The sequence below is a fragment of the Pteropus alecto genome, unplaced genomic scaffold (genome assembly GCF_000325575.1).
Source record: "Pteropus alecto unplaced genomic scaffold, ASM32557v1 scaffold101, whole genome shotgun sequence".
Taxonomy (NCBI): domain Eukaryota; kingdom Metazoa; phylum Chordata; class Mammalia; order Chiroptera; family Pteropodidae; genus Pteropus; species Pteropus alecto.
This window is the reverse complement of record NW_006432945.1, coordinates 2,396,886-2,410,440: the sequence shown is the minus strand read 5'-3', so window position 1 is coordinate 2,410,440 and position 13,555 is coordinate 2,396,886. Positions and strand designations below refer to the sequence as shown.

The following is a 13,555-nucleotide window of genomic DNA, read 5'->3' as shown; positions in this document are numbered from 1 at the left end:
CGTGCTGTCACTCCACCAACTCCTGCCCACCCTGGGCCCACTTGGCGGCTTGAGCATCAGCCGGGAGTTTGCCATTCTGTCTCTCTGGAGGGCAGGGCTCTACCTTATTCCCTTCTAGAATTGCGTGTTGGCAGCACATAGTCTTAGCTCAAGGCGTGTTACTGACCTGGACAGTTCTTGGTCCCTCGGGGATCCCCTTGCCCTCCCTAAGGCTCAGGTCTCCCATGTTCTGGACGGTCCACATGTCCATGATGCCATTGAGAGAAAAATGTGTAGCGTTTGATTCCATCGTCAACAGAAATGGCCATTCTCAGGGGTTAAGATGTGGCCTTTGCAAAAAGCAAAACCCAACCAACTGCCTTATCTTATTGGTCCATCCCCAGTTAGTTTTTGCATGTTTTCAGTCTCTTCAGTGGCCCAGTTTGTTAATCTCTATGTTTTATGCTTTGCCACACAAACAGGCAGGGCTACGGGTGGAGGGGGCTGGTGGCTGTGGAAACTGTGAGGAAGACTACAGCACAAAGGCCTGTAGGGACATTGGGGTCCTGCGTCTGTAGGGACACTGATGCCGCTCTATCCCTCACAGTGGCTTGAGTCAGTGCCAGCAGAGGCCTCAACTTTAAAGGAAAAGAGGCATGACCTTCTCCAGTCATGGAATGGCAATGTGTGTATGCCCTGCATGCAGTAGGTGCTCAATAAGTGTTTGCTTGGATTTATGTCCTCCATTCTAGACAGCAAAGGAAGGAGACAACAGTGATTGCAGGGTCAACCAGTCCCCTTTCAGTCATCTTTTAGGGACCAGTGGCTCTTTGGGGTCATCCCCCCACCTCCCTTAATAATCCCTCCTCCTTCCCACTGGCTCGATCACACGTAGCACGCAGGACGGCTGAGCCCGGCTGGACACACGGGCTCAGGCAGGGAGGTCAGGAGAGGGCTGGGATGGCATGTGCACACCCACGGAGGACAGCAGTGATCATACCAGTCATCAGTGCAGGGATTCCGGATCCCGGTCAGCAGATCTGGGTCAGGCCACCTGCGTCAGAGTCACCTGGAAGCTGGTTGCAAATGCCCGTTTCTGACCTCGCCACAGGGATGTCTCACTCAGTAGATAATAACCTCTCCAGCTGGTTCTGAAGTACAGCCAGATTTGAGAATGCTTGCTCTGGTCTAGCCAAGGAAGGACGTGACTTGCCCAAGGTCACACAGTGGCCAGTCACCGGCACAGTTGGGGCCACTCCAAGCCTGTGTTCTTTCTGCTGCTCTCTGTGTGTTTCAGATTTGGGACATGTATCTGAGTCCAATAAAAACCAAAATAAATCCCTTTTAGTTTATCTGTGGTTTTCTATGATTCATACCTCAGCCTCTGTTCATTTATGCAAACCACTGAGAATGGACGTTATGTATATATTTTTACTCCCCGATCTGAGCTCTTTTAAGCAACCGGGCTCCCATCCTCGGTGCTGTCGGGACTCCGGGCAGTCTATTCCTCTCTCAGAGCTCTTTCTCTACATGTGCTGCTGGGCCCCTCTTGCTCAGTGACCCTGAGAGGACTCCTGTTCCCCTTGGCCTGGCCTTGGTGGGGCTCAAGATTGGCCAGGCCTTCCTTAAATGCAACCCAGAAGAAGCGGTCAATTGTTCTGACTCACCTCAGATCCCGGGGGGATTGCGTTTTCCAAACAAACTTGAAAATAGCTGCTCAGAAAGCTCTGCAGCATGAGGAGCCGGGTGTCAATTCAGTTCAACTCAACAGCCATTCATTAAAGGCCTCCCAGGCTCAGGGCCCCTGCGTGGTGAGGATGCGGAGATGGATGAGTGAGGCATTGCGGCGCCCCCGCCCCGGGGCATCCTCTGTCTCCCACATTCCAGTAAGTCATGAGCCATTTAGCATTCTGTGTGGACTTCGCACACCCAACATGTCAGGCCCGGCTACGGGCTGGCAGGACCCTGGCTGACCAGGAAGGATCAGACTTATTCCACCTGTGGTGCCTGGACCTGCGTCAGCCTGTCTCCAAGGCTGGGCCTCTCCGATCGGTGATGAGGGGGCCCCAGCTAACGACCTCCCCAGACAGACCCCCAGCACCTCTCTGTTGATGTGGCCCCTATCCACACACTAATGTGAAGAAAAGTGACGTGAGGGCAAGAGCACTGGTCCACACCCGGAAGTTCTGTTTCTACCTAGCCGTGTGACCTTGAGCAGCTGAGCCCAGTCTCCTCAACTGTCACATCGTGGAGGAGGCCCCTGCACGGCTCCTGGGAATTTGGGTTTAAATGAGATAATGCACTTGAATAAGTGGAATGAGTTGTAAAACACAACACAAAGTACCGTGTTATTATAATCATTAATTGTTCATTCTCGAAAGGACTTTAGAAGTGACCTCATCCAGTGGTTTTCAAAATGATTTTTTGGACTGTGGAATCCTTTCCCAGAATGAACTCAATAAGTAAAACAGGGAAACAAAAGAAGAAAACCTGGCACCGCTCTGATGGGGAGGCCGTCCGCCTGGTGAGGGCAGGTGTGAGGGGCGGCTTGCTCAGGGCCAGCCTTGCTGGGTAGCAGGGCCGACGCGAGCAGTCTGGGCTTCAGAGTCCCCGTCCAGGCTTGTTCCGTACCATCGGATTGCCCTCCACAGGAAAATCCAAGTTTATAGAAAAGAAAAATTTAAGAGCATTGCAACAAGGTTCATCTCAGGGCTGCTTCTAAATATCAGCTCTCTGAGCTCATGTAAGAGATTGAAAAAATTAAAATTAGGCAGAGATGATGAAATCAGTATTAGGTCAGTCCAAAATGAAGGTGAGCGAAGATGGAAGTGCTTTAGGATTTTATTTATACAGTGCCCTTCAGGACCATACGCGTCGTGCATAGGGAAGTTCACCTATAATCTCTTTTCCTCTCTCCCCACCAGGCCACAAACATTAGAAACAGGTGTGTGTGTGTGTGTGTGTGTGTGTGTGTGTATGCATGCATGTGCACACGTGCGTACATTACAGTGCCCTTCAGGACCATACGCGTCGTGCATAGAGAAGTTCACCTGTAATCTCTTTTTCTCTCTCCCCACTAGGCCACAAACATCAGAAACAGGTGTGTGTGTGTGTGTGTGCGTGTGCGCATGTGCGCACGTGCGTACACACAGGGTCACACATATCACTTCTTTCACCCTGGCACGCCCCTCACAAACAGGGGGATGGCCATAATTTATTCACTGACATAGTTATTAATTCACTGACCATTGATCGAGCGCTATATATGCCAGAGAGATACAAAACAGAAACTGAATAAAGCAATGTGCTTGCCTTCAGCGAGCTACTGCCTGAAGGAAAAGAAAAAGGAGCAAAATGCTCCTTCTCAACAGTGGTTGCTGTGATCTGTGATAAAGGTACATGGGGCTGCCCTAGGCTTGATGCCACCCAAGGAGTGGGGGAGAGTCAGGGAAGCTCATTGGAGTAGACAATTCCTAAGATGAATCCCGAAGGTCAAGGAGGAGTCCGGCTGAAAGGATGGGGCAGGAGACAAGATTGAAGGGATCTTCGGGCAGAGTGAACAGGGCTTTTCTTCAGGACCTGAAATGAGTGAGGATAGAGCATAGAGAGTGGCTGACGGGTTGGAGGCAGGAGAGTTGATGATATACCTTCATCAATCACGTCACAGACTTCAGATTGATTCGGGTCTATTGATCCACTAGAAGGGTAGTACATGTGCAGTGGAGAAGCCCACACCCCAAACTCCAGGGGCTCAGCGGTAGGGTTTGAGATGGGAGACACCACTTTGTTAGAACGTGGAGTAGGAAACTGCCTTCCCATCCATCAGGGCTATGCACAAAGGCAGAGGGCATCCCATTCCCCCACACTGATGTAATTTCAGTGTTTGCCAGAGGGGGTTCTGGGAAATACCACTCTTTGCAAAGAGAGAATCTGGGGGAAAGTGTTTAAGAAAAGCTGCCTGCTGCATTTTCCTTGTAGACACTCATAAAGCACATTAGCATATTAAGGCTCTGAGAAGTCCTGCAGTAAAGCAACCAATCTAACATTGTCATGTGGCTCAAATTTATTTTAAAACTTTTCCCCCTCACACCACTGTTAAAAACCTCACAGAACACTTGGAAAAGCCGAATAGTCTTCCCCAGGCCTCCAGCTAGAGACCATTGAGAGCAGAGAGCATCCCGGGTTATGGGGTTTGGGGTCTGGCCCTCATTCCTTGGGCATACTCCTGTGTGGGAACTGTGGAGCATCTCTGAGCAGACAAGAGCTGCTGTGGCTGGTGCTGGCAATACTGACCTCATCGTTGTGGGTCGTGTGGCCACCCCTCCCCACTTGGATCTAAAATCCTCAGCCAAATGCCTGGTTGTGGCTACGTCTGAGGCCGAGTCCATGACTAACTTCTCCAAAAAGCAGCTGAAGTTAGTAAGCAGAGCTCTAGACCCCAGATCAGCAAAGCCATCAGACTACATCAGCTCTGTGTCCTCTGGTTTTACTCTGGCTTTCAAAGGACTCAGGCACTTCAGTGGGGCAGCAAGCTCTGCCCTGGTTCACCCGCCCATTGAATGAGCCAGTGACATGCAGGCATGGCTGCATTTGGTACACAGGGTGCCCCAGGGCAGGCTGGGCTGACACAGTGGAAAAGGCCAAGAGGCAAAGCTTCAGAAGAGTTGGCACAGACCCAGACACACAAGTATCTTCCAGAGGAGAGCCCCAGCCCATGAGCTGCCCTCCATGACATGGCCACAGCGCCTGAACATGCCGCTTCTGTCAGGCCAACCTTCTCCCTCCCCCTGCCTACCCCAGCCCAGGATTCTGACCCACGGGGCATTTGGTCAAAGAGCACGTGCGGCTCTTCAAGGAGGAGCCACCACTTCCCCTCACAAGTGTCCACTATGAGTGCATGTTAAGCCCTTGTTAACCTACCAGTGTGCTGCCCTGTCCAACCTCTTGGGATAAGTTTTGTGTTGACTCCTCAATATCTGAAGAGATACGTCCTTTCCTTTAGTCTTAAACCATCTCATTTCCAGTCTCAAGGACTGCACTTGACCTCCGGTAACTGGTAAGAGGACCGTGTGTATTCTGAGCGAATCCCTCCCTTTATAATGTTGATTATGATCTCTGTGATTTCATCTTTCCAGACTGAAGACATTCTCCCATTGATTCATTAGCTCATATCTATCTGTTATTCATTCAGTTATTCATCTAGTCCACAAATATTTATTGAGAATCCCCTAGGTACCAGGCATTTTCTAAGTGCTGGAAATGGTGAATAGAACAATCCCCGCTCTCTTAGAGTAGATAATAATTTGTTTTAAAGTAAAAGATTCAATGTGACATGAAAAGTACTGTGCTAGGCTTTCAGGGAGAATAAGGTAAAGATGTAAATAACGGGTATCTTGTTTGAGAATTGTTGCTTACAAAGGACGGAACTCCACTCATACTAGCTCAATTAAAAAAAGTGGGGGATACTGTTAAGAATCGGATGTCCCACAAAATAAAGGGCAGGAACCGGAATCAGCTCTAAAAGCCACCATCTCTTTTGGGTACATGCACATTCTCATTCAGTCATCATTTTTATGCAGGACAGGGCAAATCTCCCCACGTGACGGGAGACCAAGCCCTGCACCAAGAGAAGAGGAGGGTCCTTTGACCGAGAGTGAAGAAAGAATTCAACACGCGCCAAAGTTAGAGTCAAAAGGAAAGTTTATTAGAAAAGGGGTCACACCCCACAGACAGAGAGTGACAGAGAGTGCGTGGGACAGAGAGAGACAGTAAAGGCACTGAGAGGGACCCTGAGTGTTCAGGGAATTCAGCTTACATGTCATTCTTTAGTTCCTGTTTCCTTTGATATGAAGAATATGCAGTGTGAAAAGGTAAGAATATGTAGAGTGAAAGGCCTGCTGGCAGTTCCCGGCCTTTAATCCATAGGTTCCCCATGGTTTCAGCCAGAGGGAATGACTCTTGGTTCCTGTTTCCCCTTCACAGGTGTGAGGAATGGGTCATTAACAATCCCAGCAGAAATCTTCCTTTGTTCTGAAGGTGTCCTCCGGGCCTGGCTGCAGGGCTGATCAGCACATTGCCCTCTCTGAATGCGGCTTGATTAACATTTTAATTCTCTTGCCTCCTTCCTACATTACTTTCTCCCTTCCTCCCTCTTTTTCTCATTCCTCCCCTGTCTTACCTTCCTTCCTTGGTCCCTTCATCTCTCCTCCCTTCTCTAAGGGCTAGGGGGGCGATATTTTATATCTCTACTATAAATGGACACAAGATAGAGTGTGATTAGAGAGGAAGTCTGGTGTGAGTGAATACAGTAAGGTCTATTAGAGCTGGGAGGATAACTTAGAGCTCCATGAAATCAGGGAAGGCGTTCTGGCAGAGGTGCTGTTTGAGTGGAGCCTTGGGGTGAGGAGGATGTGGATGCCTGGTGGAGAGCAGGGGCCTTTCCCAGAACAGAGAACCCCATGAGCGGCATGGAGGTGGGAAACTGCCAACTGAGAGGCTATACTACAGGAGCAGTTTGGATGGGGCTGATGGTGCCCAGCAGAGGCAGGGTTATAAATTCACAGCTGGGCAGGGCAGGGATTGGAGAAATACTGCCCAGTGGAGGTCAGAAAGCCACCCTCTCACTGGGAACCATGTAACAGGCCTTGAAGATTTAACTAGGTGGCAAGAGGAGTGGCAGCTCCACCCCGCCCCCACCCACCCATTACTGACCCAAGTGTAAAGTCATCCAGTGACAGGAGCTTTGATGGAGAAGATAGATAACAGGTGTGAGCCTCCAGTCTGCCAGCGACTTACTGATTGATTGCTGGCATCAAGCAGTTCAGTGTTTGTTGGGTTCCTCTGTATTTATTGGCACTTTAAAGTGACCGTCTTGTCGGTCATATCTGAGAATCTGGGTGGTGCCATCACAAAGCTCTGGGCTGGGAGCTTCCTGGAGAAGGTAGGATAAGTTATGTAGTTATGTATCATCTGCACCCAGAGGTTAAAAAATATGTCCTTTCAAGGCTTCTGCCTTTTCTGTGTCAGCAGGAGAATTCATTTCAAGCATCTGCAGTGAGCCAGTGCTTTTGCATAAGCAATCTTGTGCTGGCTTTACCCCAAGTCAGAAAAGTAGGGATTTCTTCCTACTTCGTAAGGGGGAAATTGAGACTCAGAAGTTAAGATACCTGTCTGAGGTCACACAGCTAGGTGGCTGAGCTGGGACAATTTCTGAACTCAAAGCCCATCCTCCTGGCATGCCACCACGTGTGCCTCCCCAACACCTGGGAGTCCTGTGGCAAGTCCTTGGAACCAGTTCGGGGTTGGTCTGAGGCTGCCCAGGGCACAGGGGTTTCCAGACTGCGGTGATGCACGATTACTACTGTCCCTTCCACAGTTCTCTCCAGGACTCCTCATTGAGCTCAAACCAGCAATTTACGTTAAAAAAGGATGACCTGCTGCAGGTTGCTTCCTGCAAGTTCAGATACGGGATGCGTCAAGCATGTCCCTGAGAGTACCTGCCACATACAGTATAAGCCGGAAATGACAGGGCTCTCCCATACTCAGATGTCCACCCAGGAGAAAGCTCTATGATATGTAGCTTACTCTGCCCTCAGAGCCAGATGCATGAGACTGTAATTGCCGTCTGTCCATCCTCCGCATGAAGCATTGTCATCGTCCGGAGGTACCTTCTGGGCATCTAATGGATCTGGGATTTAATGGCTTGGGTATAAGCTCCCTATAGAAAACACACCTGTTATGTGACATTTAACTACTCTGAGCCTTGCTTTCCATTTCTCTAAAATGGGGATAATACGTGCCCCAATGACCTTGTTAGTGCTATTATAAGGAATACATGAAATAACGTTAAACTCCCTTACAAACTGCAGAGCGCTGTCCAGTGTTTGTTATTGTTAGGACAAGCTCATGTGCAAAATCATGGGCCTTTCTTTCCTATTAGCTCCTTGAGGACAAGGAGGGCTTCTGTGTGAGACCAGCTCTACCTTCTCACAGCTAAACGCATTCACTTAGGGTCCAGGTCTGCACGTGGCAATGGCAGTCGGAGCGGTAGCCCCGCCTGAGGACTTGACTGAACTTTCTTGCCCTGGAGAGTGATTGAGACGAGAGGTGCTCAAACTTTCATGCATCATATCACCTGGAGAGTTTCTTAAGTTACAGAGTCAAGGGCTTCCTGTCTGAAGATTCAGATGCAGTAGGTCTAAGGCAGGGTCAGAAAAATGACCTTTGAAAAGCTCGTCAGGTGATGCTGCGCTGTGCGCAGGGAGGGTGAAAGGGGGCTCCAGCTCGGAGGTCAAGACAAGGCCATTTGGTACCTCCAGCCTTCTGGCATGTGGGGGTGGAGAGGTTGGGGGTTTATTTCTCTTGAAGAGGACGAGGGCAAGAGTCTTTCTTGCTGTTGGAAAGCTGAGAAGAGTGTCAAGAAAAGGCAGTGATGACAGTCGCTGAGAAAAGCCCCAGGAGGCCTTGCAGGGGTGGGAACGGACGTGAGCCTCAGCCCTTGGGGCCCGGGGCTGGAAGCCCAGAGCTATGCCAGGCAGAGGGGCCGAGCCCAAAGCTATGCCAGGCAGAGGGGCCGAGCGGCCCGATAACACAGTGTGTCGCTCTGTCTCACCGCAGATCGTCTTCCGGAAGATCAGCGACGTGAAGCGGGAAGAGGAGGAGCGCAGGAAACGGAAGAACGAGGCGCCCCTGATCTTGCCCCCGGATCACCCCGTCCGGCGGCTCTTCCAGAGGTTCCGACAGCAGAAAGAGGCCAGGCTGGCGGCCGAGAGGGGGGTCCGGGACCTGGACGACCTGGACGTGGAGAAGGGCAGCGTCCTCGCGGAGCACGCCTCGGCCAACCACAGCCTCGTGAAGGCCAGCGTGGTCACGGTCCGCGAGAGCCCCGCCACGCCCGTGTCCTTCCCGGCGGCCTGCCCCTCGGGGGTGTCGGACCACGCCAAGCTGCACGCTCCCGGGTCCGAGTGCCTGGGCCCCAAGGCGAGTGGGGGCGACTGTGCCAAGCGCAAAGGCTGGGCCCGCTTCAAAGATGCTTGTGGGAAGGGCGAGGACTGGAACAAGGTGTCCAAGGCCGAGTCCATGGAGACACTCCCCGAGAGGACCAAGGCGTCAGGGGAGGCCACACTGAAGAAGACGGACTCGTGCGACAGCGGCATCACCAAAAGCGACCTGCGTCTGGACAGCGTCGGCGAGGCCAGGAGCCCCCAGGACCGGAGCCCCATCTTGGCGGAGGTCAAGCATTCTTTCTACCCCATCCCCGAGCAGACGCTGCAGGCCACCGTCCTGGAGGTGAAACACGAGCTGAAGGAGGACATCAAGGCCTTGAACACCAAAATGACAAATATCGAGAAGCAGCTCTCTGAGATACTCAGGATATTAACTTCCAGAAGGTCGTCTCAGTCTCCTCAGGAGTTGTTTGAAATATCGAGGCCCCAGTCCCCAGAATCAGAGAGAGAGATTTTTGGAGCGAGCTGAGAGGGCCGTTAAAAAAAAAAAAGTCCAAGACAAAAACCGACCACCCTGCCCTGGACGCCACCCCCACCACACACACCTACATGACCAACAACTTTAAAAGTAGGCTTTTCCTGACATAATCAAAGTGGGACCAGTCGCTTAGGCACACAACCTCTTATTCCCTGTCTGGGAAAAGATACGGGAAGAGGAGCGTGCCATCGCCCTGCAAGATGGCAGCTGCATCCGAACTGTCTTTGCACAATTTTGGAAGAGGGGGCATGCTGTCTAAAGGGTAGTTCCCTTCATTTTTAATTTTTTACTGTTGTGATATTTGTAAAAGATGAAAACTACCAGAAAAGAGCAGCAGCCATTTGGGGATTGGTGGGGGGAGCACCGAGAACCCCTCATGTATATACCACGCGGGGCTCCTCCGCCAAGACCCCCAAAGTTGGCCGCGGGCACAGGGATCTCCCAGCATTCCCTGTCCTTGTACAGCCTGCGTCTGACGTCACCGTATATTTTCCTACAGTCGTCATTTGTTAACAAGCGTGGGACGAGGGGAGCTTGAGAGGGAGGGTTGAGCCTGTCACCTTGCCGTCTGTAATGGTTAAGGGCCAAACAGCGGCTGAGGCGCTGTGGGTTCCTCCCATGAACATCAAGAGCCGGGACTCCTCAGGCCTCCTCTACCCGAGGAGCTGAGCAGAGCCGAAGAGCTGGAGAGGAGCCCTTGGGATTCGGAGATTCTCCGCAGCCCACTTCTATGGGATGGCCTGGGGGAGGGCTCTGGAGGCCCCAGATGAATCTCTGGCCTTGCTCCATGCCACTGGCCTCATCGCACAGGCCCTTTTGCTTCTTTTCCTTCTCAACCTCTTCCTCACATGTTCCTGTGGCATTCCTCAGGTTATGGAGCATCATCGGCAGGAAGGGCAATGAGCCCAGAGTTGCTTTATTAGCAAAGCAGACACCCAGACACACACACACACACACACACACACACACACACACACACACGCAACCTCAGAAAAATGATTGTAGCTAGTGTTGTTTATACTATAATTCTCACTGGGATTGTCCTTCAGAAGTTTGTACTTTGTCCGCTGCATGGGGTCATTCTAGGACACTCGGAAGCCAGGCATGGCCTTACTTTGAAGCTAATCTCTTTATCTCCTACAAGAGTCAGTAGGACTTCAAGAGAAACCGTGAAAAGATTACAGGGCCATGATCGTACTTGCTTCAACAGCTGGAAAAAGAGAACGAGGCAGTGGCTTTTCCGGCTGTCTCTGTATGGTGATGGAGAGGGGTGGCCGTGCAGCTGTGGTCTGCGGGGCAGGTCCGAGCTCAGAACTATGATCATAGAAATGCCTGCGGGTCACCCACGTCCCTATGCCAGGGTGCTCAGGGACATTCCACTGCCTCATAGTCACTTGGGGTCAGGTCATTCCCATGCTCGAGCTTTCAGTGGTGTCAGGCGAAGGAAAGAGAAGCAGTCTCTCATAGGCAGTGGGGCTAGCCCTGGTGATGCTCTGTAGAGATGAATCAGGACCCTAAAAATTGGCAAGCAAGGTCAGAAGTCCAGCTCTAAGAACTCAGCTTTGCGTGAAATCAGGAGTGCGGGTGGTCTGGACTGTTAGGGACAGCATGGAATCATCCCAGGTACCGACCTTTGCACGTTACGTTGCAGCAACCCCATCCTTAGCACCTCTGCCTGGCGTTGTTTTACTAAAGAGAGTCTGGATTCCAGTGCTGATTTCCCTGAGCACTGAAGGGAACCCGACAGTTTGGGGCCTGCCCTACCAAAGATATTCCGTGTCTCCGAAGCCTCCTGTCTGGGCCTACCTGCCTGCCTGCTCAGTGGCCATGACATGGACCCAGGACTTGGCCTTCAGTTTTCTGTGCAGAATGGGACTGTCTTCTTCTGACTCTAAGGGTTGGTGCAGATGGCCCCAGGGAGCAGAGTCTGGAGGTCAAGGCCGGGGTCCTTCCCTAGAGGCCCCACACACTCATGCTGCTCTTCTCCTGAGACTTACAGAGGTGGCCCCTGGCTTCCTGAGGCTGAGAAATTAGACTCGGCCTCAGATGGCAGCATACAAAAAGAGAAAGTGAAATTTCCCGAATCATGATCGTGACTCTGGATAAAGCCGTGGGGCTTTCAGCCTCACTTTAACTTAAGAAGCTGCCAACTGCTCCTCGTGGCAGAGACTGTAGAATATCTGGAATCCCATCTGCCAGCTGCCCCTGAAACGGAAATGTTCTAGTTTGCCATTCCCTAAACATGCTCCTTAACCTGCTTCTGAAGTTTTGCACCCACTACTTTTAAGGCAGGGCAAGGGCCCTAACTCTAACATTCAGCCTCAGAAGCACCTGCCCATCTTTCCGGGGACTTGATGACAGGTGCCGGTCCAGCACCCTACAGGCCAGTGTAGAAAGGCCTTTCCGCCTCCCTTCAGCTGTGCCTGAGGGGCACAGGTGTCTATTCAGAAACGACTCCCCATCTGGGTCTGAGACAAAGATGCTGATGCATGAGGCTTTGAAGCTCAGACTTCTTCGGGAGAAGAAAATGAAGCTTCATGAATGTATTCCCAGGATGGATTCCTAGCACTCAAACTAGGCTCGACCAAAGCCCAGATCTGCTCATCTTGGGGTCACAGGGCCCACAACACGTGCTCCTGTGGGTGACGGTGAGAGTACCACGGTTGTGGTTATATATGCTCTTGTTCTCCATTTAAGGATTTTAAGGATTTTTGCTATAATTGTTTTTTTCTGGGGGAAAAAAAAAACTTTTTAAATGAGCCAAACCTTCTTTTCTTTCACATTAATGACATGCACTTGGCCACAGGCTGCTTCGTGCTAACTACCTATTCTCTCCTGGATGTTGCTCTAGGTTCCCGAGCAAGGACCGTGAGCTTCAGATACCACTGACTGAGCCTTCCACTATAAATCATTTAATTAAGTGTTCTCCAGCAAGCATGTGGACTAATTGATAAAGAGCAGAGAAGCCTGGTTGTTAAGTTTGAATTATAATATTGAATTCTTCAACAGATCTATGAGGACCCTTGATTACCTTGGGAAAATCGTTTACTCTAGCTTTTTCAGCTTTGGTCCCTAGGATGTAAGAAATCAGTGGTTTAGCAGGATCCTCAGAAAAGCCTACTTTTAAAAGGGAGTCTTAATAGGCATAGTTGTAAGGTTTTAACACTAAAGAAGGATGTTCAGATAAAGGAAGGGGGTTAGAATAGGGCAAAAACAGATAGAGAGGAGGTAGAATCAAGGATTAGGGGAACCATGGCTGGTGAGGCTGAGGAAGAGGCCCCGGATGCTTTTAAATCTCCTTTATTTGCTTCAATTAACTTAGTATTTTGTAAAGAGACAATTTTAGAACCCTGAATGTTTAGAAGCCTCTAGGTACCCATTAAAATAGCCATTCCATTCGGGCTCTTTAGTTCTATTACCTGGTCTTCTAATATAGTCTGGAGGAAAACGAATTAGGGGAGATCGAGAGTTTTGCATCATGGCCATTGAGGTTCTAGATTATATTTAGTGAGGTTGGTCCATTTAGTCAAAAATGCACATGAAGTGAAACTATAATTTTTTTTTTAACATAAAGTCGACGGGGGTCCCTGAAGAAGAACCACTCTTAGAGCATTTACATGACTGGATTCTCATTTCTCACAGGTTTTAAGAGCGAAAGAAAAAATCCCAAATAGCCTGAAGGGGGCGCTTTCAGGGTTGAGAGTTGTGTTTTGTTTTACAGTGACAGCGTGCCTTTCATGGGACATTTTCCTCCTGGCTGACAGCCTTTGCCCTAGTTGTCCCACCGATGACCAGGTGTCTCCTGCCACACAGAAATTTTCCTGGCAGTTGGCAGGCATCCTAATATCAGTCTGGCCTGTGCGTGACCAACTTATCCTCTCACAGAATCTTTTGCTTTGGAGACCAAAGTCTCTCGTGAGAAGGTAGATTTATTTGCTTGACCCATGCCCACTGCCATTATTTTTAATTTTTGCTCTCAAGAATTCCAAAGTAATTATACCAAAATTCAGTGCACTTCTGCCAAATAAACAAACAAGTACTTATCAAAAAGGATGAACTCTTAAACAGAAAGAGTGAAGCATTTACTTGGGTC

At 50.3% G+C, this 13,555-nt stretch overlaps 1 protein-coding gene across 1 annotated transcript in view; it reads left to right on the top strand.

The window, feature by feature from the left end:
* Positions 1-13,549, top strand: part of KCNH1 (potassium voltage-gated channel subfamily H member 1) — a 309,398-nt gene extending 295,849 nt beyond the window's left edge. The window contains exon 11 of the mRNA XM_006907696.3: positions 8,596-13,549. Coding sequence (XP_006907758.1) covers positions 8,596-9,453 — 858 coding nt within the window. The 3' untranslated portion in view covers positions 9,454-13,549. The remainder of the gene's footprint in view (positions 1-8,595) is intronic.
* Positions 13,550-13,555: the final 6 nt, after the last annotated feature.